General features: G+C 42.6%; 1 protein-coding gene across 1 annotated transcript in view; it reads right to left on the reverse strand.

Annotated features, from left to right (window-relative positions):
* Positions 1–92: 92 nt before the first annotated feature.
* ADCK3 (aarF domain containing kinase 3) overlaps positions 93–25,917 on the reverse strand; it is a gene marked incomplete at its 3' end in the record, with an annotated part of 29,854 nt that continues 4,029 nt past the window's right edge. The window contains exons 2-4 of the mRNA XM_015420873.1: positions 6,819–7,013; positions 2,753–3,163; positions 93–159 (exon numbers count right to left, since the gene is read on the reverse strand). Coding sequence (XP_015276359.1) covers positions 93–159; positions 2,753–3,163; positions 6,819–6,995 — 655 coding nt within the window. The remainder of the gene's footprint in view (positions 160–2,752; positions 3,164–6,818; positions 7,014–25,917) is intronic.

Consider the following 25,917-nt stretch of genomic DNA (forward strand, 5'->3'; position numbering starts at 1 on the left):
GTTCAAAAATGATACACTGTACTACTATGGCTAAATTCCAGCTTCAGGGCTATCTATCTTCATGCTGGCATGTACCACAAAAATTCACTCACCTCCAAAGTTAGCAAGTCTCCCAATTCGAGTAACTGGCACCTTCCGCTCCCGGGCACGTTCACTGAGCTGCAAGGATTGAAGAAAACATAAAACTGATGTGGCTAATACTCATAAGAATGCAATTTCTGCAACAAGAGAGAAAGACCACCTCTTTCCATAGGAATCCATGTGCTCGCTTAGGACACCTCAACGGTCACCACTGATGGTTCCCACTCACCATCAACCTACAGCTATGACTGTGGGACGTTTTCAGCACTGCACCTGCATTATGAAACCTGTTCTTTATTGTGGCAAGGAAGGCAGCTTCATTATTAGCTTCCCAGAGATGAAAAACTTCCATAAATTGTGAAGCCATGGAGGGGGGGGGGAGATGAGAGCTAAGTTTTTTTACCAGAACAAAAACAAGCTTTGGGAAAAACTGAAATATCTGCAATACTTAATTTCTTATCATGGACACATGAAACGGCCTTATCCTGAATCAGACCACTGGTTCATCACAGTCAGTATTGTCTACTCAGACCAGAAGCAGCTCTCCAGGGTCTCAGGCGGATATCTTTCACATCAGCTACTGCCTGATCCTTTTAATCGGAGATCCTGGGGATTGAACTTGGGATCTTCTGTGTGCCAAGCAGAGGCTCTACTGAGCCATAGCCATTCCCAACCCTGAACTTATTTTGTTCCTCTAACATCATAAAATGAATGTATAGTTAATACAGCATATAAAATGATACTGCCTGATACATACATGATACAAGCATATAAAGGTCTGAGTTTTCTATAAGCAAAACCATGAGTAAATCCAGTATTTTAGCAACAGTGTATACATGCGAACTACTGCAGCCTGCTGTACTTTTCAATATGTATACTATTGCGATATCTAAGTAATAGGAACAAAATAAAATCTGAAAATAGAAGATGTAAATTTTGTAGTAACTGAAAGAAAGCATTATTTGGACTGAATCAGTCACAATGGGAACAGTAGCATATCTGGCTATCACGTTAAACTTTTTGAATCTTAAGTGGGTTCATGATTCTTACCAGTAGACGATACTTCCTAAACAATGTGTTTTACAGAGCTCCTCTAAACTGTTTATACTGATGTACAGCTCAGCGAATTATTATAAGTGTGTTTTCAGCTCGTTGATATAGTTTTGGTGTAACCTCCTCTGTTTTCACTGTTACACTGCATAATGTTGTGTAGCTTGTATGTTAACAATAAAACTTAAATAAATTTTTAAAAAACAAAACGTTAGACTTTTTTAACATTGAAAACAATTAACGCTTCCAACAGTGTGTTATTGTAAACATTATACCATAACAATTGTGGACAAACTTAGACACAATTAACCCATAAACATATCCTTGAGAAGACTGTATATTATCACCAGTAAACACAGGAATTATTCCTAATGCTGTTAATTAAAAACTTATATAAGACATAAATATTTTGATTAAAACCTTGCCTTAAAAAGCATTTCACTCATTTCCAAACAGAAATTACTGAATGCTTCCCCAAATGTCCAACTTTTTAAAGTATCAAGTATACACAGTCAATTCCCCATACTGGATCATACAATCCCAGTTCGGCTTGCCATTGCAGGGTAGCAACAGATGGCTTCAGGTAGGAATTTATTCATTAAAACATTTATACCCTGCCTTTCCCTGTGGTTGAAGGTGGCTTACAATGCTGGCTTACAATGCTGGGGAATTTGTAATAACAGCCTCTAGGTACAGTGAAGAAAGGGAGGGAAAGAACCAAATGTATGACTGTAAGTTATATAAATCATTACAAAAGGTACTACTTTATGCCTAAAACAAAGGTATGTCAAGACACCCTGCTAAAGAATGTTTCCTTGATACAGAAGAGTACTCCACTGCAACGGTTCACTTCCTGATTAAACCATCAGCTTCAATTTTCAGCTTGAAGCCTGCACAACTCCCACAGACAGAGCTGCATCCTGATGGGGTACGGGGGAGAAAGAGTCCTTGCTTTTTAAACAAACCTGTAGGAAGCTGCACCTGTTCCGGATTCCAGCTTGGGGGACACAAAAACAACAAGTATAGCTCCTTAACCATGCTAGGCATCTAGCAGTATATCAAGTGGCCAGCAAAAGGAAGGTGTACACCTGTTGAAAGTTAAAAACCACCGCTCTATTTCTGGGCAGACATTTTGGCCTCTCCAAACAAATGGACAGTTGGGGGAGGCAGGCTAACAACTGGACAGGAACGACCATGCAGCTTTTATTTAGGAATTCAGATGCAGCATTTTAGCCTGCCTGATCCTTACAATGTGTATGCACAGGGAGTTCCACCCACGCTGATCACCCCATATGTTTACATGGGTTAAAGGAGCAGTTGTGAATGTAGCTCAGCACAGAGAGCCTTGGCAATAAGCAGGTAGATCCAAATACAGGTATCACCTTCAGCACAGAGTCCACGAGGCCCACCTGTTACTTTCTCAAGAGAAAGCTTTTTCTAAAGTGCTTTTCTTTATGCTATCAGGTGAGCTGTGGATATGCTCTACAAATCTGTTTTTACAGGCAGAAGTCATTTAAAACCACCCAGACACCACTGTCACATTCAACACATTCAGGTTGGACGGAGCAGCTGGGAAAAGGGCAGCTCCTAATCCTCCAGTCTTACTGAACAGCCTACGTACCATCTGCTTGTGTGGTTTGTGCTGTGGATCCGCTTTGGCTTGCCTGGCTTTGTCAATGTCTTCAGCTGTTAGTCCACCAACAGAGGAATGGTCTTGATGAAAAGCCCTGCTTTGCCCACAGGTGGCAGAGAAAGGATACCCAGGGTCCCTAAACCCTCCAAACAGCTTTGCATCCACTTTGGCAGAGATGGGATTCGGATTATGACTGGAGTCACCCATCTTAACAACATTTGGGAAAGGTCCACTGGAAGCATAAGCGTAAGATGGGCCCTCTGTGCCACCGTGCTTCTGAGGCTGGTCTTGAGGAGAGAAGTCCTTTGCAGCACCCCCCAACTCCGATTCTGAGAAGCTGTAGTCTTTTCCAAAGTCCTCATCGAGATCTTTCAAATTCTCCTGCCGTCTGCCCAATTCCTGCAAATAAAAACACAATGGATTCTTTTCCACTGAAATGAAGACCAAAAATTGCTCTCTGCTGCTCTCATACTCCATAAAAAAAGGCCTTCCAATGTGTATGCTCTTATAAAATTAGACAGTTTGGCAGAAGTGTTCTTAATTCCATTTTGTACAAAACACATTAAATTTACCATTAGATTCAAGTTCAGTAGCACCTCAGAGACCAACAAAATTCACAGGGTATAAGCTTTAGAGAGAAAGTTCCTGCCATCAGACACCAGCTGGAATGGAGATCTTCGTCTGCTATCTCCATTCCAACTCGTATCTGACGGACGGGAGCTTTAACTCTCAAAAGCTTATATTCCTGTGAATCTTGTTGGTCTCTACAGAGAACTGCCTACTGGTGATCCCTGGCCCTGAAGACATCAGGCTGCCCTCAACCTTTTCAGCCCTGGCTCCCATCTGGTGGAACTCTCTGCCAAACGACATCCTCGCCCTGCGGGGACCTTACGCAGTTCCACAGGGTGTGCAAGGCAGAGATGTTCTGCCAGGCTTTTGGCTGAGGAAAGCAATAGGTTCCATCTTATCTGGCCCTCCCTCCGCCACCCTGCTTTCTTTCGCCTGCTGCAAGACAGTTATACATATTGTATTTGGCACTGCCTGATGTTACTGCTAGCTTTTAATTGTTTTATTTTTTGGGAATCATACTCTGTATCTTCTGTTTGTTAATCTTCCTGAGCTCTGTGAATTCAGGGAAGGGCGTTATATAAATTGAAATTATAATAAATAAAATAATTACTACTGAACTTGAATCTAGCTGTTCTACTGCAGACCAACAGTACTGCCCTCTCAAACTGCGTTTACTGTGTTCATCATAATAAACTGGGACTACAATATCTGGAGTTTCACTGAATTGAGGGGTTTTGTTTTGCTATGGTGGGGAAAGATTAAGTAAAACACGGACCCTAATTAGTGTGAGAGGACTTGCACTTGAGGAAGGCAGCTTTTGCCCCCCTGCAGCCTTCTGTGTCACCTGAAATTGGAAACCTGCAGGGTCAGTGAGGAGAGCAAACGAGGAGTCTGAAGCAGGAAGGGAGTAATCAGCAAAAACACACCTCCCCTTCCTTTGCAAATGGAAATGCCATTTAATTGGAAGAACTGCTGGTGGATGGACAGTGCATTGGGGTCCAAGTTTGACCGGAAATAGTAAGCCCACCCTGTGAGACCACTGGTTTCTACTCCTTTGCAAAAACAAATCTGCAGATACAAAGGATAAAAGCACTGAAAAGAATAAAAAAAATTAGGAAAGATGTCCACAGTAGAGCAGTGTTTAGATTTTACACTGTAAGGACTTGATGTCACTACAGCAAACGTTTCCATTTTTTTTCCCATTTAGAGGAAGTAAAACTAGTTCTAGCCCTTCCTATTATGAGTACAGGCTTGCTGTCATTTTCAGCATGGAAAGATTTTTTTTTAAACTCCCCTCTTGGCTGATTCTACCACAGTAACACAAAGGTACATAATGGAAACACTTCTCTTCCAACATTAATAAAAATTAGTTTGAAAAGGCTACAAGTAGTAAAATGCTGGCACGAGCAGCAAGGAACAGAAAACAAAGTCACTTACTATAAAACGCTCCCCTCCTTCCCACCTTCAGCAGAAGGCATTCACTTGAGAAGCAACACACTACAGATTTTTAGGCAGATACTATTATAGTAGAAAACACAGCTACCTCCTCCAAAGCCATATATGTTTATTTCATTTATATCCGGTCTTTCTTTCCCCATGGAACTCAAGAGGGCAAATGTTGGATTCTCAGGTGGTCTCCCATCCAGGTATTAGGACAGTTTTTGCAAGTTGCTATTCTCCTGTGCCCTCCAACCATACCCTGGGACCACTTGCTATATGGCATTGCAACAAATCTAATTTTGCCATTGTAAGCTAACCAAAATAAAAGCCCCTCCCCTTCATACACAAAAGGCTGATAAGGACTGAATACACTTTAGGATGCAGGGAATGTTGGGGGGGAGAAGAAGAGATTGGATTTATATTCCACCCTTCACTACCCGAAGGAGTCTCAGAGTGGGTTACATATCTTCTTTCCCTTCCCCTCCCCACAACAGACACCCTGCGAGGTAGGTGGGGCTGAGAGAGCTCTCTTGAGAACTGCCCTTGAGAACCACTCTGAAATAACTTATGATTGACCCAAGGTCACACCAGCAGCTGCACATGGAGAAGTGGGGATTCAAACCCAATTCTCCCAGATTAGAGTCCGTGCTCCTAACAACTACACCAAACTGGCACTTACAGAGGAAGGACGTAAGGTGCCTTAACCCCCTGAAAGCTTGGAGAATGCTGAAGAGCGAGATCTTCAGATCAGGAGGGATTTCAAAGTTATTGCCCCTCTCCTATGATTCCTCTTGGGTCTCAAGTTGTGATACTTATTTCTAAAATTAATCTGCCTCACTGACACTTGGCATTTTTAGATGCTTAATTTTCAGCCTGCTTAATTTAACCAGGCTTCTCTTTAATCCAGGGTCCAAAGATAGGTTCACATCCTGGTTAGCCTGACTCACATTTAGCACTGATACCAAAGAACTGCTCAGCCATGGTTGTGACTGTAAATATGAATGAGTGTGCATTCCAAAAGTTGGCTTCTGATTTGTTAACTGGTTTTCTGCATGATGCAGCAATCAAATTCAGTATATTTTGAACCAAAGACTTGTTTCACAGCTGCCCCTGAGAAAGATTTTAGTATTAAAAGAAATAACCTAATAGAACACATTTTCCACATATGAACATGACTTATGCAGAATCAGATCTTTGGTCCTCCTACTTCAGTACTACCTACTGTGACTACAGCAACTCTCCAAAGTCTCTCTTGCAACACCTGCTACCCAAGAAGATCCTTCAACTGAAGACATCAGTTAAACATTAGGGATTCAAAGAAACAATGTCCTCTACTATTGTTTCCCCTCCCCCGATCTTCTTCAGGATTTTACAGAAGTATAATAATCTCTCCACACAGCCATTGCACGTGTGTTGTTTACACACCTGTAAATCCCTGTAAGACGGAGGGAGAGCCCACTGCAGACCACAAATTAGACCCTTGTGCTGTTCCCGAGTGCCACTGGACCCCCAAGTAGCAGCATTTTGCAGAGGCTTCTGGAGTTCTGGCCCCACTGGTGGACTTCCTGATGGTACCTGGGTTTTGGCCACTGTGTGACACAAAGTGCTGGACTGGATGGGCCTTTGGCCTGATCCAACATGGCTTCTCTTATGTTTTTATCAGTGGTCTGCAGGTAAAGGCCATCAATGGAAAATTTAGTTGGAATCCACTCTTGTGTGTTAGAATTCTTAGCAACTTTTCACATAGTTGTTTTATAACTTAGGATGGCATATATGGTTCTCTCCTTCCTCCTTCTCATCCTTACAAAAACTCTGTGAGGTAGATTAGGCTAACAGAGAATGACTGACCCATCACCACCTAATGAATTTCATGGTGAGCAGGGTTTTAAAACCTGGCTTTCCTTAGACCTATAAACACTACATCACACTGACTCTCAAATACATAAAAGACGTGGAGGTAGAAACCAGCAACAGGTAAGTCCATACCAATGTGGGAAGGAAGACACACACACACACGCACAAACACAGCCATGCATGTTCTTACCTGCATCTTCCCCATGGCAGCACTAAATTGTTCTTCAGCAGTAGCCTGAAAACTCCTGGCTATGGTTGCTGCATCACCACCCAAGATAACTTGCCGGAGTTGTCCTGCTTGTGCTTCTACGACTGCCTTACTAAGCTTCGCCAGCCCTCTCATCACCATGATGGCATCACCCGCCATGACTGACCACGTCTAGCGCTGAAAAAAAAATCCAACAGATTATGCATGCAGTACTTTCAGGTATCTCAGTGTGAATAGCCTCCTATCTAGCTGGGAAATGCTTTTCTCTGTTTTCCTGCACAAAACAAAGTAATGCAATGCCTGAAGTATCCTCTTTTTGGAAAGTATGTTTAACTTTTATAAGATCCACAGTCATCTCAGCTGCAGTTCCCTCCCTGTTGAATGGCCTGCCAAATGAGGTGTGCAGACCTAACTCCCTGGTGATATTTATAAAGTTCTGGAAGGAGGCTATTCCCCAACAAGCTCTTGGAGCCTCCCAAATACGGAGCTAGTTACATTGCAATAAAATTTCTATTGTTGGTTGATTATGGGGGTTTTGAAAAATTATTGTTATTGGCTTTCTGTAAAACTGTTATACACTCAAAGTAGTTTATTGCTCAGGGCTGAATTTTTAGTTGTAATAAAGGTGACTGACTGTAGTGGGTTTGTATGTTATTAGCTGGTTACATTTTTGTTTTATTATAGTTTGATTGCCTTTGGAAGCCATTTCAGATAAACTACAATGTGACTTATACTTTTTTTAGAATACAAAAAAAATACAATACAGTCATCTTACTGAACATATAGTTTCATACAGCCATGATGAATGAACACCAGCCAATTCATTTACTTTGCCAAGATGGGGGGGGGGGACCCACAACATTCCAGGAATATGCCAAACAAACATAATACTTATACTCTCTTTCCTCTATCTAAAAACTATAACAAGGCCCAACTTTCAAAGCTCTACTCAACCACAAGGGTTTTAAACACAGTGCCTTGGAAGAGTATGAGAGGAGCTGCAGCTCTATTAACAGGCCCCCAAAACAAACAACATATTCTAGAGTCATTAAGCCAGTCAGGTCTAGGGAGAAGTTTCATGAGATCCAAGCACGGTTATCAAAAACTAAGACTCAAACAGCCACCCACTGCATTGCTCACAACAAAAAACTTATTGAAAACAAATCTCTCCCCACCCAACATGCTGGCCAGGATTTTAAGAACCTTGAAATACGTTCCATGTGCCCAGGCCTCCCCCTTCAGAGAAGAGCAGCCCCACATGCTGCGCAGCAAACCACAGTTGAAATGGAAGGAAAAGCAATTTATGACACAACACGAGGGTCTGCTGCTCCAAAGTGAGGTGGTTGTTGTTTTAAGAGCACCTGTGCTCACTTAAAGGTAGGATTTTTATCCCAGCTAGCATTTAGTTGGAGCAGTTTTCATGAGCCCAGAGAACTTTATGTTGTAAGAATAGACACACAGAGCTTGGTAGAAAAAGCCTCTTCCTGACCACAATGTACAGATTACAAAATAACTTTTAGACATTTATTGGACGTTTAGCTCGAGACAATAAAGTTTTCTGTAATGCCTAGAAACCTTATTTCTAATTAGGGTATTAACTATCAATGTGAGAAATATACACTTCTTTGCAACCAGGATATGTTATGCTCAAGTATTTTTGTAACAACTAAAAAAATCTTTTACTCTGCTTATTGCTTTTTTATCTGCCGTCATTTTAACACCCAGAGGCAATAACTATAGACCCACACACAGTAGCATCTGCAAAACCCAAAAAGGCCTTACTATCAGATTCAGCCAATCACAGCACACCACCAATGCAGAGAATCCCATCTACAACTAAATCTCTTTTAAAGTGGATTCACACAGTATAGGCCTCTTGAAAAATGAAAATTAAGCAATTAAACTTCCAGCTACACCCTAATTTGGGAACAGTCTAAATTAGAACATAAGAACATAAGAGAAGTCAATGTTGGATAAGGCCAAAGGCCCATTCAGTCCAACACTCTGTCACACAGTGGCCAAAAATACCAGGTGCCATCAGGAGGTCCAGCAGTGGGGCCAGGACACTAGAAGCCCCCCCCACTGTTGCCCCCCCAAGCACCAAGAATTAGGCTTACCAAGGTCCGGCGGGGGAATCGTATTTCTTGGCAGGAGCCTTGCCGCGGGGACGGCTCCACGCGCTGCACCCACCATCGCCAGGATGTGATGCTCCGCGTCGGTCTGGCAACGGGACTCCAAACAGCCCCGTTGCCAGAGCAACGTGGAGCGTCACATCCTGGCGACGGCGGGTGCAGCGCGTGGAGCCGTCCCCGCGGCAAGGCTCCTGCCAAGAAATACGATTCCCCCGCCGGACCTTGGTAAGCCTACCAAGAATTAGAGATGTGAAGGCCCGGAAAAAAAACGGAAAAATTCGGGGGGAAAACGGGGGTTTCCCGTTTTTTCCCCTGAAGCTTGTTTTTTTCCAAAAAATTGGAAAAATTGAAAAAAGAAAAGAAAAGAAAAGAAATTGATTATGGAATGTTTTATTTTAACATGATAAATAAAATATTTTAAGACAAGGTGTTCAAATATTTTCCAAATCATTTCTAAAATATATAATGGTATCAGATTGATCTAATTTCTGTGCACTGAGGACAAGCAAGTCCTAGGTTACAAACTGAACTCTCCAATGCAAGAACAAGATGCATTTCTTCCTTTAGGAGGTGCGATTGTCAGAAGAAAATAAAAAGGTTTCAGTTTTGTTTTTGCATGTGGGTGGGTATTCTGTTTGTAATAATTGTTTGAGTACACTATATTTTTAATATGCTAGTTGTGATAATTTCATGCCAAGTAAAAATGTCCATAGTCATTTTTTATGACTTTCAATCTAGAAAAGACAAAAGAAATGCTAATGTAGCATTTTTTTCAATTTTCCCGAAAATTTCCGTTTTTTTCCAGGGGGAAACGGAAAAAACCCGGGTTTTTTTCCGAGCTTCAAAATTTCCGGAAATTTTACATCTCTACCAAGAATACAGAGCATCACTTGCCCTAGACTGTTCTCCAGGAAACAGACCTGCCTCCTTTTTAAAGAGTCTGCACTACTGACTAGCACTTGAAACCACTAACTACTTGCATTAATAGGTTGATTTGATGTAAGTTACTGGGCAGCCACCCAAATAAAATAATAAAATCACATTCTGTGAAAAATTGAAAAAGCTAAAGAAGTAATTTATCAATCAAGTCCAGGTAGCAGGAGATGTTTAGGGCAGCCAAATGAACACCAGGGTATACCAAATGCCTAAAAAAATTAAGTACCATTCTTAATTACTGGACTCCTTGTTTAATAAAATAGACCGGTCAAAAGCCCAAGAATATGGATGTGCCATAACTAAAAATATTAAATTCAGACAGCAAAAATACCAGTTGCTAAAGATTAATTTGCACCTATGTTACACATGAATGAATGGTATGAATATTAACAAAAATTGAGATTAATTTCAGATGATGGACTAGGTAAGAAGAAGAAGAGTTGTTTTTATACCCAACTTTTCTCTACCCTAAGGAGTCTCGAAGCAGCTTACAATCCCCTCCCTCCCTCTCCCCATAACAGGCACTTTGTGAAGCAGGTGGGCTAAGAGAGTTCTAAGAGACCTGTGACTGGCCTAGCAGGCTTCATGTGGAGGAGTGGGGAAAAAGACCAGGCTCTCCAGCTTAGAGTCAGCCACTCTTAACCACTATTACGGGGGTGAACTTCAGAACCCTGCATGGCTCTTTGCCCCCCCCCCCCATCTTTTGCCAGGGAAGACATCAAAACTATCAATCTTGTAACTTGTGCAACTTCTTCACAGCACTCTTGGTCAAGGAACAGAAAGAGGAGGGGCCAAAGCTCAGTGGTACAGCACTTGGTTTGCATAGCAGAAGGTCCCAGGGTCAATCCCTGCCATCTCCAGTTTAAAGGATCTCAAGTAGCAGCGCTGGAAAAAAACTCAAGCTGAGACTTTGAAGAGTCACTACTGGCAGCTGGAGTAGACCACGATGGGCTAGAGGTATATGATTCAGCTGTACATGTTTGTACAACACTTTGCCCCAGTGTTGTCCTACACTGTAACTCAATAAGCAGAAAGGAAGATTGCCGAGAGAAAGACAAAGAAAAAGTTGCAGCACAAGAGAATAGAGAAGATCCTGCACAGAATAGAAGTTTTCCAAAATAAAGTTGACATGTTCAAAAGGAAATAAGTGGAAAATCTGCACTGCTCAATACACACCCAGCTCTCCACAGCCAATTATATCAGTGAGGAAATAGGGCCAGTTCCCCTTTGTTAGTTTTAACTGCAAAACAGATACAAGACAGAACTCACAGCTGGCAGCATTCCACTGAACTACCACTGGAAGAGAACACCGGCCTTTTTAACTAACCCATTGTGGAACTTGCTTGCTTAGAATGAAAAGGTCAGTTTAATGAGGTTGTGCGGTAAACCCACCAAGCTGTCCCCCTCCCCCCCCCAAAAGAATACTGCCAGTAATTTTGTAGCTCTAGAAACAAGGAAGTAAAAGATTTACAGCAGTTGCTTTATTCTGAATTTTCTAACAGGGCACCCACTGAGTACTGTACTGGAGTCCAGAAAGAAAGGGGCATGCATTCAGACAACCAACCAAGCCATCATTCCTCAGTGTAGTATGTGAGGGGGGTGGGGGTGGAGTGTCTGATGAGCTCAAGGACTTACAAGGCTCCTTTGGTCAGAGGAGAAGGTTTTCCCCAGTCCTCGGGCTCATACACAGCCTCCCCCTCCCCCTATCCTTACTAATTGCACCCAATATTGTGGTTAGCACAATATTTTACACTGGCAGGGCAAACAGAGCAAAAATAAAGACCAAAAAGTATAAACAAATCACACAAGTGCTTGTAGTGGGGCAAAACATATGCACTGCACCCCAGACATCTTTGCCCCTACACTAAGGAAAAACAGAATTGAATTTGCCTCTTTCATTGCATCTATGACCCACTGAGTGCTTCTGGCAAACTTATCTCCATGGGGGCAGGAAACAATTGGCTTAATTATCAAGAGAGAAAGTGCACTGCTTTTAAACTGGCCCTGTCCACACTATCAGGAGACTGTTACCTCCTCCCACCAGCCTCAGCTCAATGGCAGGTTTTGTTTCCAAGAGCAGATTGCCCTTTTCCCCACCCCCACATATTTGGGCTATTTATCACTTCACATCCCGAAAGCAATGTTGAAAACGCTTCCCTTATCTCAACTTGAATGAATACAGATTACAAGGGATAGGATTAGAATTAACAGATCCTGGAGCAGTCTCAAACTTGAACAAAGCATTTTTTTTTAATTAAGCAGCAGGACAGAGGATAATCTATCCTTGTATCACTGCTTTGGATTTCAGAGCTTACTGAACTCTTATAGGCTTTCCATCAAACCAACCATCTAGTTAATACACGGTATGCTGTGTCCTATTGAGTTTACCATGTTGAAAGCCAAGGATGTGTTTGCTTTCTGCTGGTACAGCAGCATAAAAGGAACAGAATAAGGAGGTCCACCACACGAAACCCCTGTGCTTACACAATCATGCTTCCTCCTCATCTTAACTTGCTTCAATCTTTCAACTGTTTATAGAAACCAAGAAAGTAAAATCAGACACTGAAGCGAGAGTCCTAGATAATCAAAACGCCTCTTTCATCTCCTAGCTCTCACAACAAGCAAAACTATTAACCACACTATGATTAGCTCCCTACATTGCCTCTTAAGTTGAGATAACAGGTTCAAGGACTGGAAAGGAAAAATATAAAGAGAGGCATTGAAAACAAGGAGTCATTGGTGGATGGGGGGGGGCGGAGGGAGTGACAACCTGGCGGTTGAAGGGCAATAAGGAGGCAAACCAGAAAAGGTTCTTAGAGGTAAACAGTGCGAGCAGAAACACAGACCGACCCTCATCAAACGAACAAAAGACATGCTCTTCTTGCAGTATCTTCTAAGTCATACGGATGACAGAATAATTCTACATGACAGATAACTTGTTTCCTCAAGAAACACCCTCGTACACAACAACAGTTACATTTCATGTGACATAATAAAATCCTAAAAATTGGTATTTCCTTAAAAGACAGAGGAACCATAGAGCACATTAGATCACAGCATGCCTCACAAGCAGCAGGCTCTCTCCAGGGCACTAATGCATGAGCCCATTTGGGTTTATCACAGTCTACACAAGGGACAGGCAACCTCCAGCATGCAATGCCAAACAGAAGCTCAGTAGACCATTTTACTCTTCACAGAAATCCGTCTCACCCAAATGGCTGAGGTGAACCCTGCAAGGTGATAGAAGTGCTGCTACAGTGCAGTGTGATCTCACTGTGTCTAGCCAAGTACAACCCTCATCTCCCTCCACCTTTGTCTGCCAGCACGCCATCATCTTCACAGTAGACACTGTGGCCATTCAGGCACCCGGGTCCAAAAGGTTGCCTACCCCTACTTTATCCTTTCACTTATTCCCATTTCATTCCTAATATATAGTTGCCTCACCTCTTCAAACCTTCAGGATGGACTGGGTTACTGAAAAAAAATTACCAAGAAGACCACACAGAGATAATGCTCCCTTGGCTCTCTTGCTGGAGTCACCTAAAGGTATGTGTGTCAAATTTTTAATCACTGGATCCAGTGCAAGGATTCTGAAAGGTCTGTGCTATGCTCCCCAATACTCTCACTTCTCCCTTCCCCATTTCTGACCTCGGAAAAGCTTATTACCACAGTTGCAAGTAGTCATGCAGATCAGGAGGCTGCCCTGTGGAGATGGCAAAACTGCCACCTCCGGCATGAGCTAAGCTTCACTACGAAAAAAGCAATTTTGCCCCCTTCCCTTCAATACTGTTGCTGTCAAACCCATGTGGCAATTATACCACACTTGCCAGGCGACCCTGGGAACAAACTTTCCCAGGGTCAAAAATGGCTGCTGGGGAGGAAGAGGGGGAGATAGGAATACCTGCAGCCATCTGTGCGAAAGCACCAACAGATAGTGAGATCTAACCCACTGCTTCACAATGCCTAATATGGTGCCCATGCCCATGAAACAAAATGCCCTCCCCAAGTCCACCTGAAAGCAAAGATCACCAGAAATTGTTTGTATCCATTGTACTTCCCTCCTCTTACCTTGTGAATACTATATCATCACATGTACTTACTCAGACTCTCTGAAAGTTGGTAACAGATTCATTCCCACAGCAAATCAGCTCTAGGCAAGCTAGGGAGCCTATACAAAAAACTCTTTCCTTAAAAGAGTTGGCGTAACATAGATGGGGGTCAAATCCTATCACAAGCATGCCAACTGCTTTATTTTAGGCACTGACATATCAGTACAGCAAGTATGAATGTTCTCGACTGACAACTCTATTTACATCATTCTGATTAGGTCACATATTGTTTGGGGACATACAAAATTATAGCCATCAACCACATGTCTGGAATTAATGGAGCCTCTTTTATGCTAGTCAGAGATGTAGAAATAATGCACTTTCACCCAATTAGATCCAGTATTACAAAACTACATGCTATGCAGCATAAGCTGTGGGCTCCAAGCTTCCATTATAATAAATATAAATCAATTACTGCTCAGTTACACTTGAGAAAAAAAAACTGAGTGTGGTCCTTTGACTTCTGTGGTCACAGTACCACCACTGAAAGATCAAAGACCCCTACTGACTTTCTGTGCTATATGGCTCTCTCAAGCTGGTAATTTCAAAAGCATCCTCTGGCCATCTGCAGTAATAGCACTAAACAGCAGCAAAAGGCTGTCACACTACAACAGAAGGTTAAGATGCTTAGGTCCAAATGCACCAATCCCTGGTTCGAGACTACAGGCACTTTAAACTATGGTTCCTCCCATTTCTTCTAAACCCAGACAATTTAAGCTTTTAAATAACAACTGAGAATTTGGATTTTCTCATTTTAACTTACATACCCCCCCTTTAGTGAAGAACACTTACACACAAGCACTTTTTTGTCTAAACAGTTTACGGTAGGGGGTGGTTCTCTACAAAGATAGCTGATAATAGTTTTTACATGATTTGTCTCAAATGCTTTCCTTGTAAAATGCATGAACAATATTTCCAAAGAAGCTCAAGTTAAGTTCAGGAATTAAATTTCCTCCAAAAGTAAAAAGAACAAAAGATCCCTCTTACAAGATCAACTGCTTAATCGTTTAATAGATTAATTCTGTCCTACCACAAGTCCGCCAATTATTGCATTAGTTTCTATCAGTTTCAGCTCCCTATTGGTAACAGAGCTGAACACTTGCTATCTGTACAGATAACACTTAATGTGGAGTAATTTCACTGTTATAGATAGGAGATTGAAGAGTGCTTTCACATAACTAACATACAATACCCACCGTATCAATGTTGCATGGTCAGTGTGGGTCTTCCATGCACATTTCACATTAGTACCACCATATACATGACCATTTTCATGCAACAATTTCACTGTACTTTAACAGTTAATCCCAGGGCAACGTCAGGCCCACTGAACTCCCTGAACTGGGCAGCTGAGCCTCTTCCACTTTCATTCCCAATGCCACTCCTGCCCATGCACTGGCCAACTGACAACTTACAGACACACACACCCATCTTCCCATGTCACCCTAAGATCCTACATACGGGAAATGTTTTCAGAAATGGTCAGGCTACCCTTCAGTACTCTCAAAGGCATTCCACACTGTAGACATTTGGGGACATCTCATTTAGTGGTGTTCATGCATGTGAGTGTGCAGTGGTACCAAGAATACATGCAGAGGTTTTTATTTATATACTAGGAAAAAGGCCCGTTGTGGAAATAAATACAACAGCCTCTAGAAAGAGGCTCTGGGTGGGTGCCCTGGCCTTGGACACTCAGTGTCAATTTGCTGTGGCGACCTCAGCGGGGTATAATGACACCGAGTCCACCATTTTCTCCAGAGGAACTGATCTCTGCTACCTAAAGAACAGTTGTAATTTTGAGTGATCTCCAGCCCTCACCTGGAGATTGGCAATGATGGTTCCCCAGAAGGGAATAATTGGTTTGGAGGGTGGAGTCTATGGCTTTGTACCTGTCCAAGGTCCCACGCCTCCTGAAACCTCACCCTCTCAAGACTCCATCCCTCATATTTCCAGGAATTTCCCACCTGCAGTTCGCAACCCTATCTCCTTCCCAGCCAATCATCAACCTATCTTTATTTCCCCTTCACTCTTCAGCTTTCCACCCCCCATACACCTGCAGCCTCTCCCATGCTCTGAAGCCCTGACTGCTACGTCACATTGGCTGTCATATGGGGGCCAACTCAGCAGCATATAAGGATACAGAGCCCACCATTGTCTCCAGGGGAACTGATCTCTGCCATCTGGAAAGCAGTTGTAATTCTGAGTGATCTCCAGCCCTCACCTGGAGATTGGACACATTTTACCTCAGAAGAGCAAAACTGTTTAGAATGTTAGAGGCAAAAGCCAATCAACTCGCATATGCAAACAACCTCTGTGTTCCAAGGCAGAGGCCAATGAGGGTGCATATGCAAATAACCTCTGTGTTCTGACTGGCTATGGGGGGGAGAGGAATGTTGGATGCAGGACTCAGGACTCAGGCAAAGCAGCCAGTGGATAGGGAGACCCTCTGAATGACAGATCAGAGAGTGAACTAATTTTGGAGCGTGTGGAATGTTCTAGAGAAGTGCCACCACCATTCGGCTATTATTTATAAGGGAGATCTCGTTATCTATTGTCTGCCTTTCTCCCTGAGACTCAAGGTGGACTGCATACTGTACAATCAACAGGATGAGATATCTAATAATGTAACAAAAGCAGGATTGATTATGGAAACCTGAAACAAAGCATAAGTATTAAACATGATACATTAAACAATGCAACAAATGATATTACATTAAGCAGAAATATAACAGTGACAGCAAGATAAGAACATGTAGCAATAGATAATACATATTAGTAGCATAATCTACAGTCCTTTTCCCTTTATTCTTGACCGGTCCAAATAAATTTTACAAATGTTAAAAAAAAAAACCCAGAGAAATTCCAGTGGATGGTGAGGCACCTAAATGTTAGTGTCAGCATTCAATGATGAAATGTCCAGAAAGTAAGGAAATATACTACAGACTAGAAATAAACCCTGTTGTGGAAATAAATACAATGAGCTCTAGTAGTAGTAGTATAATTTTATTTGGTTTATAACCAGCACAAATCTCTATATCAAAACCACAGTAATATTATAGATGCCACCATACAGAGAATTTTAAGGATTCAATTATCTTGTCTATAACATTTATGTTTAAAATCCACAATTCTAAAAGCACTCAAATAAGATCTAAAATGATTCACAGCATCATTGAATAAAATATATCCTCACAAGTTCACATGACCTCTAATTTACTTCTGGACTTTTATCTTTGCGAATTTTATGAGCTCTACAACGAGCTCTAGAAAGAGGCTCTGGGCGGGTGCCACAGGCTTGGGCACTCAACATTAATTTACTGTGGCAACCTCAGCAGGGTATAATGACAGAGTCCACCATTTTCTCCAGGAGAACTGCTCTCTGCCATCTGGAGAGCAGTTGTAATCCTGTGTGATCTCCAGACCTCACCTGGAGATTGGCAACAATGGTTCCCCAGGAGGAAAGGTAGTCTTTCTCTGCAGTACTAGGGACCAAAGCAGCTTACATCATTCTCCTCTCCCCCTTTTGATTTGCACAACAACCCTGCGAGGAAGGTTAGGCTGAAAGTCTGTGACTGGTCTGAAATCACCCACTCAGCTTCCACAACAAGAATCTGGGTCTGGCAGTCCCTGCTCTGAAGGGCTAACTGCTATGCCACACTGGCTGTCCTAGGGGGGCTGCTGCTGGTGAACATGCCTAGTTAAGTCATGCCAGTCAGGTGGCATCAAGTCACCCAAAGGATGCTGCCAGGCCTAGGGTAGCCAACTTTCACATGGAGCCTGAAGATCACCTGGTATCACAACTGAACACCAGACAACAGCTCTCTCTCCCCCTGGAGAAAGTAACTGCTTTGGAGGGTGGCCTCTATAGCATTCTATTCAGCTGAGGCCTCTCCCCTCCCCAAACTCTGGCTTCCATAGACTTCACCACAAAATATCCAGGAATTTCCCAACCTGGAGCTGGCAACCCCAATCAGGACTGGCCCCAATGAGTTCCCCACAATGGCCAAAGTAGGCCAAAGGGCCTCCTGCCCCTACCTTTTTACTAACAGAACCAAGTTTGGTTGCCTGGCAACAACCACTGAGAGGAAAGTGAGCCCCACAGCAGAGTAAGAAGAGAATGGCTTGACAGCCAGTGGCTCACCTCAATAGCCAGCCAGCTGTGGAGGAGCCAAGTAGGAGAAGCAGCAGTAGTAGAAGTCTCTTCCTGAGCAGAGAACAGTCATTTCAGTAGCCAGCCAGACATGGAGAAGCAAAATAGCAGTAGTAGAAGCGTCTTCATCAGGAGAGACAGCCATTTTGGCAGTTTATTCAGACAGGGAAGTGTGGCCAAGCCAGCAGTGGACAGGGGAGAGGAGCAGACCCAGCACCCAGCCAATGGCACAAGAGTACTCTTGGGTGGCAGTTGACAGATCAATGACTGATGGAGTGCACAGTGGAGCCAAAGGGAGAGCCAGAAATTGCCACATATATATATATGATATTTATATCCTACTTTCCCCCTCACAGGAGACCGAAGTAACTTAAACCATCATTTTCATCCCTTCCATTTTATCTGCACAACCACTACCCTGTGGGGGAGGTAAGATTGAGCCTATGTGAGTAGCCCCCAAAAATGCAGGGGTTGAGGTTTGTTTTCTTTGCAGCCACAAACTTCATCTGAAATTGTTGGCATTCAGAAGTTGCCAAGATGGTGACCTCCAAGGGCAGGCCCAGCAGCAGCGTGGAAACAAGTTCTTTCATATGGCAGATGACACACACATGCTCCATTAAAAAAACACAGAGGGCAGTTTTAGTCACTCACACTGGTCACACATAATTGGTAAAAGAGATAAACTTGTGCACTGGCTACCCACATAGCCTCCATATCATGTCAATGTCACTATTCTTCTATCACATCACCCCAGCTCCATTCCAGTAGATCTGGTATCCAGGTGTACATAATACAACTATACTGTCAAAAGTCACCATGCCATTACACAAAGGTGTAACAGACATCTTAGGACTTTGTGTTTTTTTTTTTTTAAATCTCAGTTCTCTGAAAACAGGTAGGAGCTGAATTTGGATGCTTCACTGTGTGGCCTTAGACATACCAAAGAAGGTTTTCCACTTATTCCCAGAATATTCACTAACATACACATCCCAGGAGGCAACGTTCTCTTCTCTCCATTCCTTCATGCGTATTGATCTGACCAGGAGGTCAGCAACCCCAGCCTCTGGGCAGTCACCTACAGGGCACATGCTCTGCAACAGAATGCACCGCAGGCATGTTTAACCTGAAGTTGCAGGGCAAGGCTTCCTTCACCTCCAGTAGCCTGCTGATTTCACAAAAGCTATTTTTGGACAAACTTTGTTCCATGTTCTTGATCAGAATTATTCCCAATTAATTCTGCTTCTAGCCAAGACTCTCTGTAGTACAGAGACCACATGATCAACAGGCACTGTGCAAAACATTCTGTATTCAGATAGCACTGTCAATTCATTTGCTACTCACTTGGGGCAACGGTTTGCACCTTCTGGCTTTTAACCACCTTACGATCACACAACAGGCTAGCAGAGACCACTAGTGACTAGTATTTTTCATTTCCTGTCTGCCTCTGTCTCTTTTCTGACATTAAGGCCTGAAGAAGACATTGGCCCCCATCACAAAGGCAAACCTCAGTGCTCCAGCAGAGAAAGCCCAGTGCTAGGGCAACTGTGCCCCCCCCCCATTGTTCAAGGATATTCATAACACCTTCTCAGACAGGGAAATTAATGTAGATACTGACTTTATGAAGTCAGATCATTGGTCTACAAAGATTAGTATCATCTGCTCTGACAATGCCTCTCCAAGTTGTTTGGTAGAGGTCTTAAACCTATCAACTGATCCTTTTTAACTGGAGATGTTTAGGACTTAAGCTGGGATCTTCCTTCATTCAAAGCGTGCACTGAGCTGGGATCTTCCTGCATTCAAAGCATGCACTAAGCCATAGCACACACACACACGCACAGTGCTTTATTACAGCAATAGTGAGACAAGCATCCAACATTTATTTCAAAGATGGGATAGCATGTTCCCTTCTGCCTATACTTTTAAATTAATTTTCTGGCACTGACTGACAAAGCTGCAAGATTCCAGTAACAGCATAGAAATTCTATGATCTGCACTACTGCTTCTCCTCATTAGCTCTAGCCCTTTCCCATAATATTCCATCTAAATATACAAAGGGACAGGGCACCAGATAAAACTTTTTTCTTAGGATTTTCCCCCCAATAGAAAAAAAACTGTCAGTGGGGGAGGACGGGGACCAAATGAAATACTCCCTCTTCTGAAAAGAGTGAAAGGCTATTTAGTACATGGTTTTACTCATTTAAAATGTACAGTATGAATCCGGACAATCCACAACATTTGAGAAGTTCTGTATATACTGCAGACATTTCCAGTGATTCATTTGTGTGATTTTTGTCCACAGTTCATATGCTCTATCGTGCACAATAATATAGCATCAAAAAGTGTTTCCAATGCTATAAAGTTTAACTTAATATCCAAGTACACTGCAAGATCTATTGGAGATGAAACTATTTGTTATATACTTCCTTTTACTGCGAAATTTGATTTCTGATTTCAAATTTTATTTTTCCTACCAGATGGTTAAGAGAGTCCTGCACTAAGGAAGCACGGGATGTAGCACTTCACAGCTCTCCAATATAGGATATATTCATCATTTTATTGGTAGAAAACCAAGACATTTATACTGTTAAATTTCATAAATATGGCAAGTAATAACTGATGCATTTCTGTTGTAGTAAAACAGGTTTAGAGTCAAGGAGAAGAGATTCCATTTATACCCCACCCTTCACTACCCAAAGGTGTCTCAGAGCGGCTTACAAACTCCTTTCCCTTCCCCTCCCAACAGGCACCCTGTGAGGTAGGTGGGGCTGAGAGAGCTCTTGACAGAAACTGCTCTTTTTCAAGAACAGCTCTTATCAGAGCTATGGCTTGCCTAAGGTCATCCAGCCAGGTGCAAGTGGAGGAGTGGGGAATCAAACCCGGTTCTCCCAGATTAGAGTCCGCGCACCAAACTGGCTCTCAACAAGAAAGCACATATTTTATATGTTTCAATTTCCTCCCCAAATGTCCATTTTCTCCTGAAATGCAGGTTTTCCCCCTCTTTCCAGAAATCTCTCTATTCCTGTCTAAACTCATCCTGCTGTCATAATAACAACTTGCTACCCCTAAATATTCTTCAAAAATTTAGTTTTCAATTAGTGTATATATTAGATTGTTTCTATACAGAATAAGTAGAGTTCCACAAATGTTTACACAACTTGCTGAATTCATAATAAAATATTTTAGCAAACTATGAACATCTGTTTATACTATATGCTACTATGATCCCAAAGACAGTTCATTGGCAAAAACACCTATGCTGTACCAAGTTTAAAAACCCAAAATAAGTACATACCCAAAACAAGGATGCACAATAAAAATTACAGCACATTATACAGTAACCTGTGGATTTTTACAAGTCACCTGGATATGTAGCCATCAGTCTTTACTGATTTGAAAGGGGGGGGAGTTACGAAGTACTAGAGAGAAAAAATTGCTTTACTCTCAGACTCATTATTTTTAAAGTTTAGAAATGTTTTGAGAAATAGGTCAGAGATGTACATCTCCTTCATAAATCTACTGGCTGGAAAAGAGAACTGTCAGAAGCCGAGAGCAACACAGCATTATCCACTACTTCTTGACCTAGTTCCTCAGAGTCTTCCAACACAATTAAGCTGATTTAAACACAAGTGACATATACAGCAGAAGGTACTGAAGCTACGTGCTGTCTAGCAAAAGAAGTCAAAGCAAATGTGGACACTTAATATATATCTAAACTTAGGACTTTCTGTATACAGTCAGCATTCCATAGATGGTAGAGCCTGGACTGTAAAACAAGAAAGTATGGTTTCAAAATGAGTATTTTTTCTCTTCAAGGAATAATTTATGCATTTTACAGTACTTATGGGCTGACATTCAGAAAGATTCTAAGGTGGTTCAAACATAAAAACCAAATTGACCACAATAAAAAAAATTACACTGAAACCAATATTTGAAACAAACACCTCCCCAGACACAATAAAGGCAACATACACTACTCCATAATCTATTTGCTCACCACTACAGGCCTTCCAGAATAAGTGTCTTCAGCTTAGTCCAGAGGCCTGAAGGAATGGCACTACTCTCACCTCTCAAGGCAGAGAGTTCCAAAATTTGGGACAATGGCTAAAAAGCGCCTCTCCCAGGGGTGCCAACAAAGCCACAAGCCATGTCTTTCCAAGCTTTCATCTCCAATAGAATGAGATTTTGGACAAGAGTTTATGTTTTAGAAAATGTTTCCCACAAGACTCCTTTTTGTCACAATACAAATTTAGACACCTGCAGGGGTCATTTCCTGCAGAAGCGCACAGGAGCGGAGCTCCGGCAGTAAAAAGCCCAGTAAAAAGCACATGCAACAAGCCCCGCCCCCTGCTCCCAGCAGCCCCATGGCCACGAGGAGCACAAGGACTTGTGCATGTCCCCCCCAATAGCTAGCAATCCAAAACAGTCCAGTGGAGCCTGAGCAGTGGGTGTTGCCTTCTGACACAGTTCCGGTGATACCAGGGGGTGTGGCATATGCAAATAAGTTATGCTAATGAGCTCCTGCACCTCTTTTTCTACGAAATGACCCCTGGACACCTGCATATCACCACACAAAGAAATGAGCTGGATATTAGTTGAATGAAACCATTTATTTTATTTAAAACATTTCTAAGCCACCTTTCCACCTAACTTAGGGAGCCCCAAGGGCTGAGAACAATAAAAAGATTAAAACAAGATTAAATGTGCATAAAAACAACTAATACAAAACATATTAGTAGAAAAGTGCAAGAGTCCAGTACCACCTTAAAAGACAAACAAAATTTGTTGCAAGATATGAGCTTTCATGAGTCACTGCTCACTTCTTCAGAAACATTAATGGAAGCAAGGGTCTATGAGAATCAGTGAGAGAACACACAACAAAACTGAAGTCTTCACCTGCTGAAAAAAGGGGAAAGACCAATCTCCCTGGAAACGAAATTCCACAATCTTGGTGCCACAACCAAAAATGTCCTTTCTTGGGCTGCAAACCATCTGGTTCAGATGAGTTGACACACGAAACCAAGCTTCCAAAGATGGACCACTGTGGTTAGATAGGTTCACATAGGAGTAGGGGGTCTTTAAGGCATGCTGATCCCAAGCCTCACATAGCTTTAAAGGTTAATACCAGCACCCTGAATTGGGCCCCAGAAGCAAACTGAGAGCCAGTGCATGTGGAACAAAACTAGAGTGCTATCTGGCCCCTATGATCCACTTCAACCAGAACTCTGGCTGAAGCATTGTATACCAATTGGAAAGGCTAAGGCTGGCTCACTGGCCAAAGCTGATGAAAGGTGCTCCTGACTGTTTCCTTCTGCAGCAGCCCAAAACACTCCCAAAATGCTGATCTTGGGGAACAGGGTAACCCCAGGAATAGCTTGGGAGGAATCGGAGCTCTCTCATGGGTGCTGTTGAAAATACCACACACACACACCCCTTGGGTGGCCTTAGATCATCAGTCATATACCCTCCGCTTAACCTACCTCACATGGTGATTGTTAGGATAAAATGGAGAGAAAAATAATGTAAACAACTCTGGATCCCCAGTGAGGGATAAATGAAGGAAATATATAAATAATCAGTAATACAGGGGGAGATTTTAGTATGCTTTTACATTAGAGTCATGCTGCAACTACTAGATATTTTGGATCATAAATCAAGATTTTTATGGAAACATACCTGGAAGTCTCCTAAACAGGAAAGAGAGGAGAAATAGGGAAAGTAATGAACTGCTCCATGTTCTTTATCTTCATTCTGTACAGTCCCTAACAACAAGATCTAAAATAGTGAAGTAGGAAAAAACCCACCAAGCTTCACAGTCTGTCAAGCGTGGTATGAAATAATATCTCATAGCCACCTGCCCATAAGATGCCTATTTTGGAGAAGAGCAAGCCAAAACAAATTCTTATGGCTGTAAAGATTCAAGGAGGTCTATTTTAGTCTTTTACATATTGCAAATAAAGCACTTGCCTGCTACAGCACATGCAACAGAAAAGCATCTGTAGTCTATGTATGCGTATATGTATAATATAGATGTGTGTGTATGATAAATGGAACCAAAATGGAAATTATTGTAATAACTACTCACCACCATTTTCTTATTTCATTATTGCACGGGGGGGGGGGAGCAACATCCTACCCACCTTATTTTTAAGAGAGCTACTCAAGAGCTTGTCATTCCCCCCACCCACCCCAATACCTAAACAGAGGGAAACAGTGGCATTTAGACCTGGTATTTCTGCCCCTACAGTAGCAACCTTGAAGCCTTGTCCTTGATCAAGGACAAATGATCTCAATCCACCACACTATTTCCTATCACCAACACAACTTTGCCTACACACATTTCTTTCCAATCCTTCACATTTCCTTTTGGAAAAAGATCAAAGAATCACCTTGCTGAACCAGTGACGGTGAACTAGTGAAGGTTCCTCTTAATCCAGCATTCCATTTTCAACCACCACCACTTATTCCCTGCATCTGATATTCAGAGATCCACCTCTGCTGCACATGGGAGAGTTCCTTTAACAGTCATGGTTAATAAATGAATACCTGCAACCAGGGGTCTTGTTGTAGAAAAAGAGCTGCCGGAGCTCATTATCATAACTCATTAGCATAACTTATTTGCATATGCCATGCCCCCTGACATCACCGGAAGTGACAGAAGGCCACACCCCCTGACATCACCGGAAGTGTGTCAGAAGGCCCGGCTACTTACCCTCCTGCTTCATCCTCATTCCCAAACGGAATGAGGATCGAAGCAGAGGGCGGGGTAAAGAAGGGGGCGGGGCTTCACCATGTGACCGCCCCGCCCCCTAGAGGTTCTCTTCCGGAGCTCCGTACCTGAGAGCTCCCCCCCGACCAGAGCCCTGCCTGCCACCAATGTTCCCTCTAAGCTCTGGAGTCTTGTGAGCAAAAATTCTACTTTGTGAGCTACTGGCATTAAAGTTGTGAGCGTGCAGTTTGGCTACTGCATACATTAGTCTGCTCTGGAGCCCTCCTTCCTGAGCGAGGACAAAAATGTGTGAGCCGGAGGCTAAAAAACTGTGAGCTAGCTCACACTAACTCAGCTTAGAGGGAACACTGCCTGCAACTTGGTGATTTTAAATTCACAGATGGGATTGCTTTGAGAGTGTACATGTGAAAAAGCTGAAGACAATAATACTGTCTATATTTTATTAGTTTGACTGCCAAAATATCATCCCTATCCCTTCAAATGCTACTGTGCCAATTAGTCAACTCTTTCCTTCTGAACTGACTCATGTCTTCAGAGCTTTTTTTATATATATATGAAAGGTTTATTCACATCCTGTTAACATATGAATGAATCAAGTCTCTGTGTCTGGCAATTGCGGAACTACATGCAGGCAAGCCAAACGAAGCAGAATGCAAAACACAACAATGCCTGGCAGGTCCAGTAACTTGGTGGGGAGTGGAGAAATCTCAGTCATCATCACAGATCAGGTTTACCTACCAACTCAAGCTTGCAGTGGGCCACTGGGAGCATATTAAATCAACAGTCTTCCAGGCACAAGCTTACCAAAGCAGCCAGGAAACTATTTTACAGTGCCTCACCTTGAAAGAAAACTGCATCCTTTGTTGTTTCTTTCAGAAACCATCATTCATGACTCTGTAGCCTCAAGGCCATTGTAACTGAGCTTTCCTTTGATGATAGTTCGGAAACCTTAACTGGTTCTGAATGCAACTGCCTTTCTCTCAGCCAGGGACTACTGGGGCACCTGAACCACATTATACCACTGCCC

The sequence above is a fragment of the Gekko japonicus genome, unplaced genomic scaffold (genome assembly GCF_001447785.1).
Source record: "Gekko japonicus isolate JY-2015 unplaced genomic scaffold, Gekko_japonicus_V1.1 scaffold2280, whole genome shotgun sequence".
Classification (NCBI taxonomy): Eukaryota; Metazoa; Chordata; class Lepidosauria; order Squamata; family Gekkonidae; genus Gekko; species Gekko japonicus.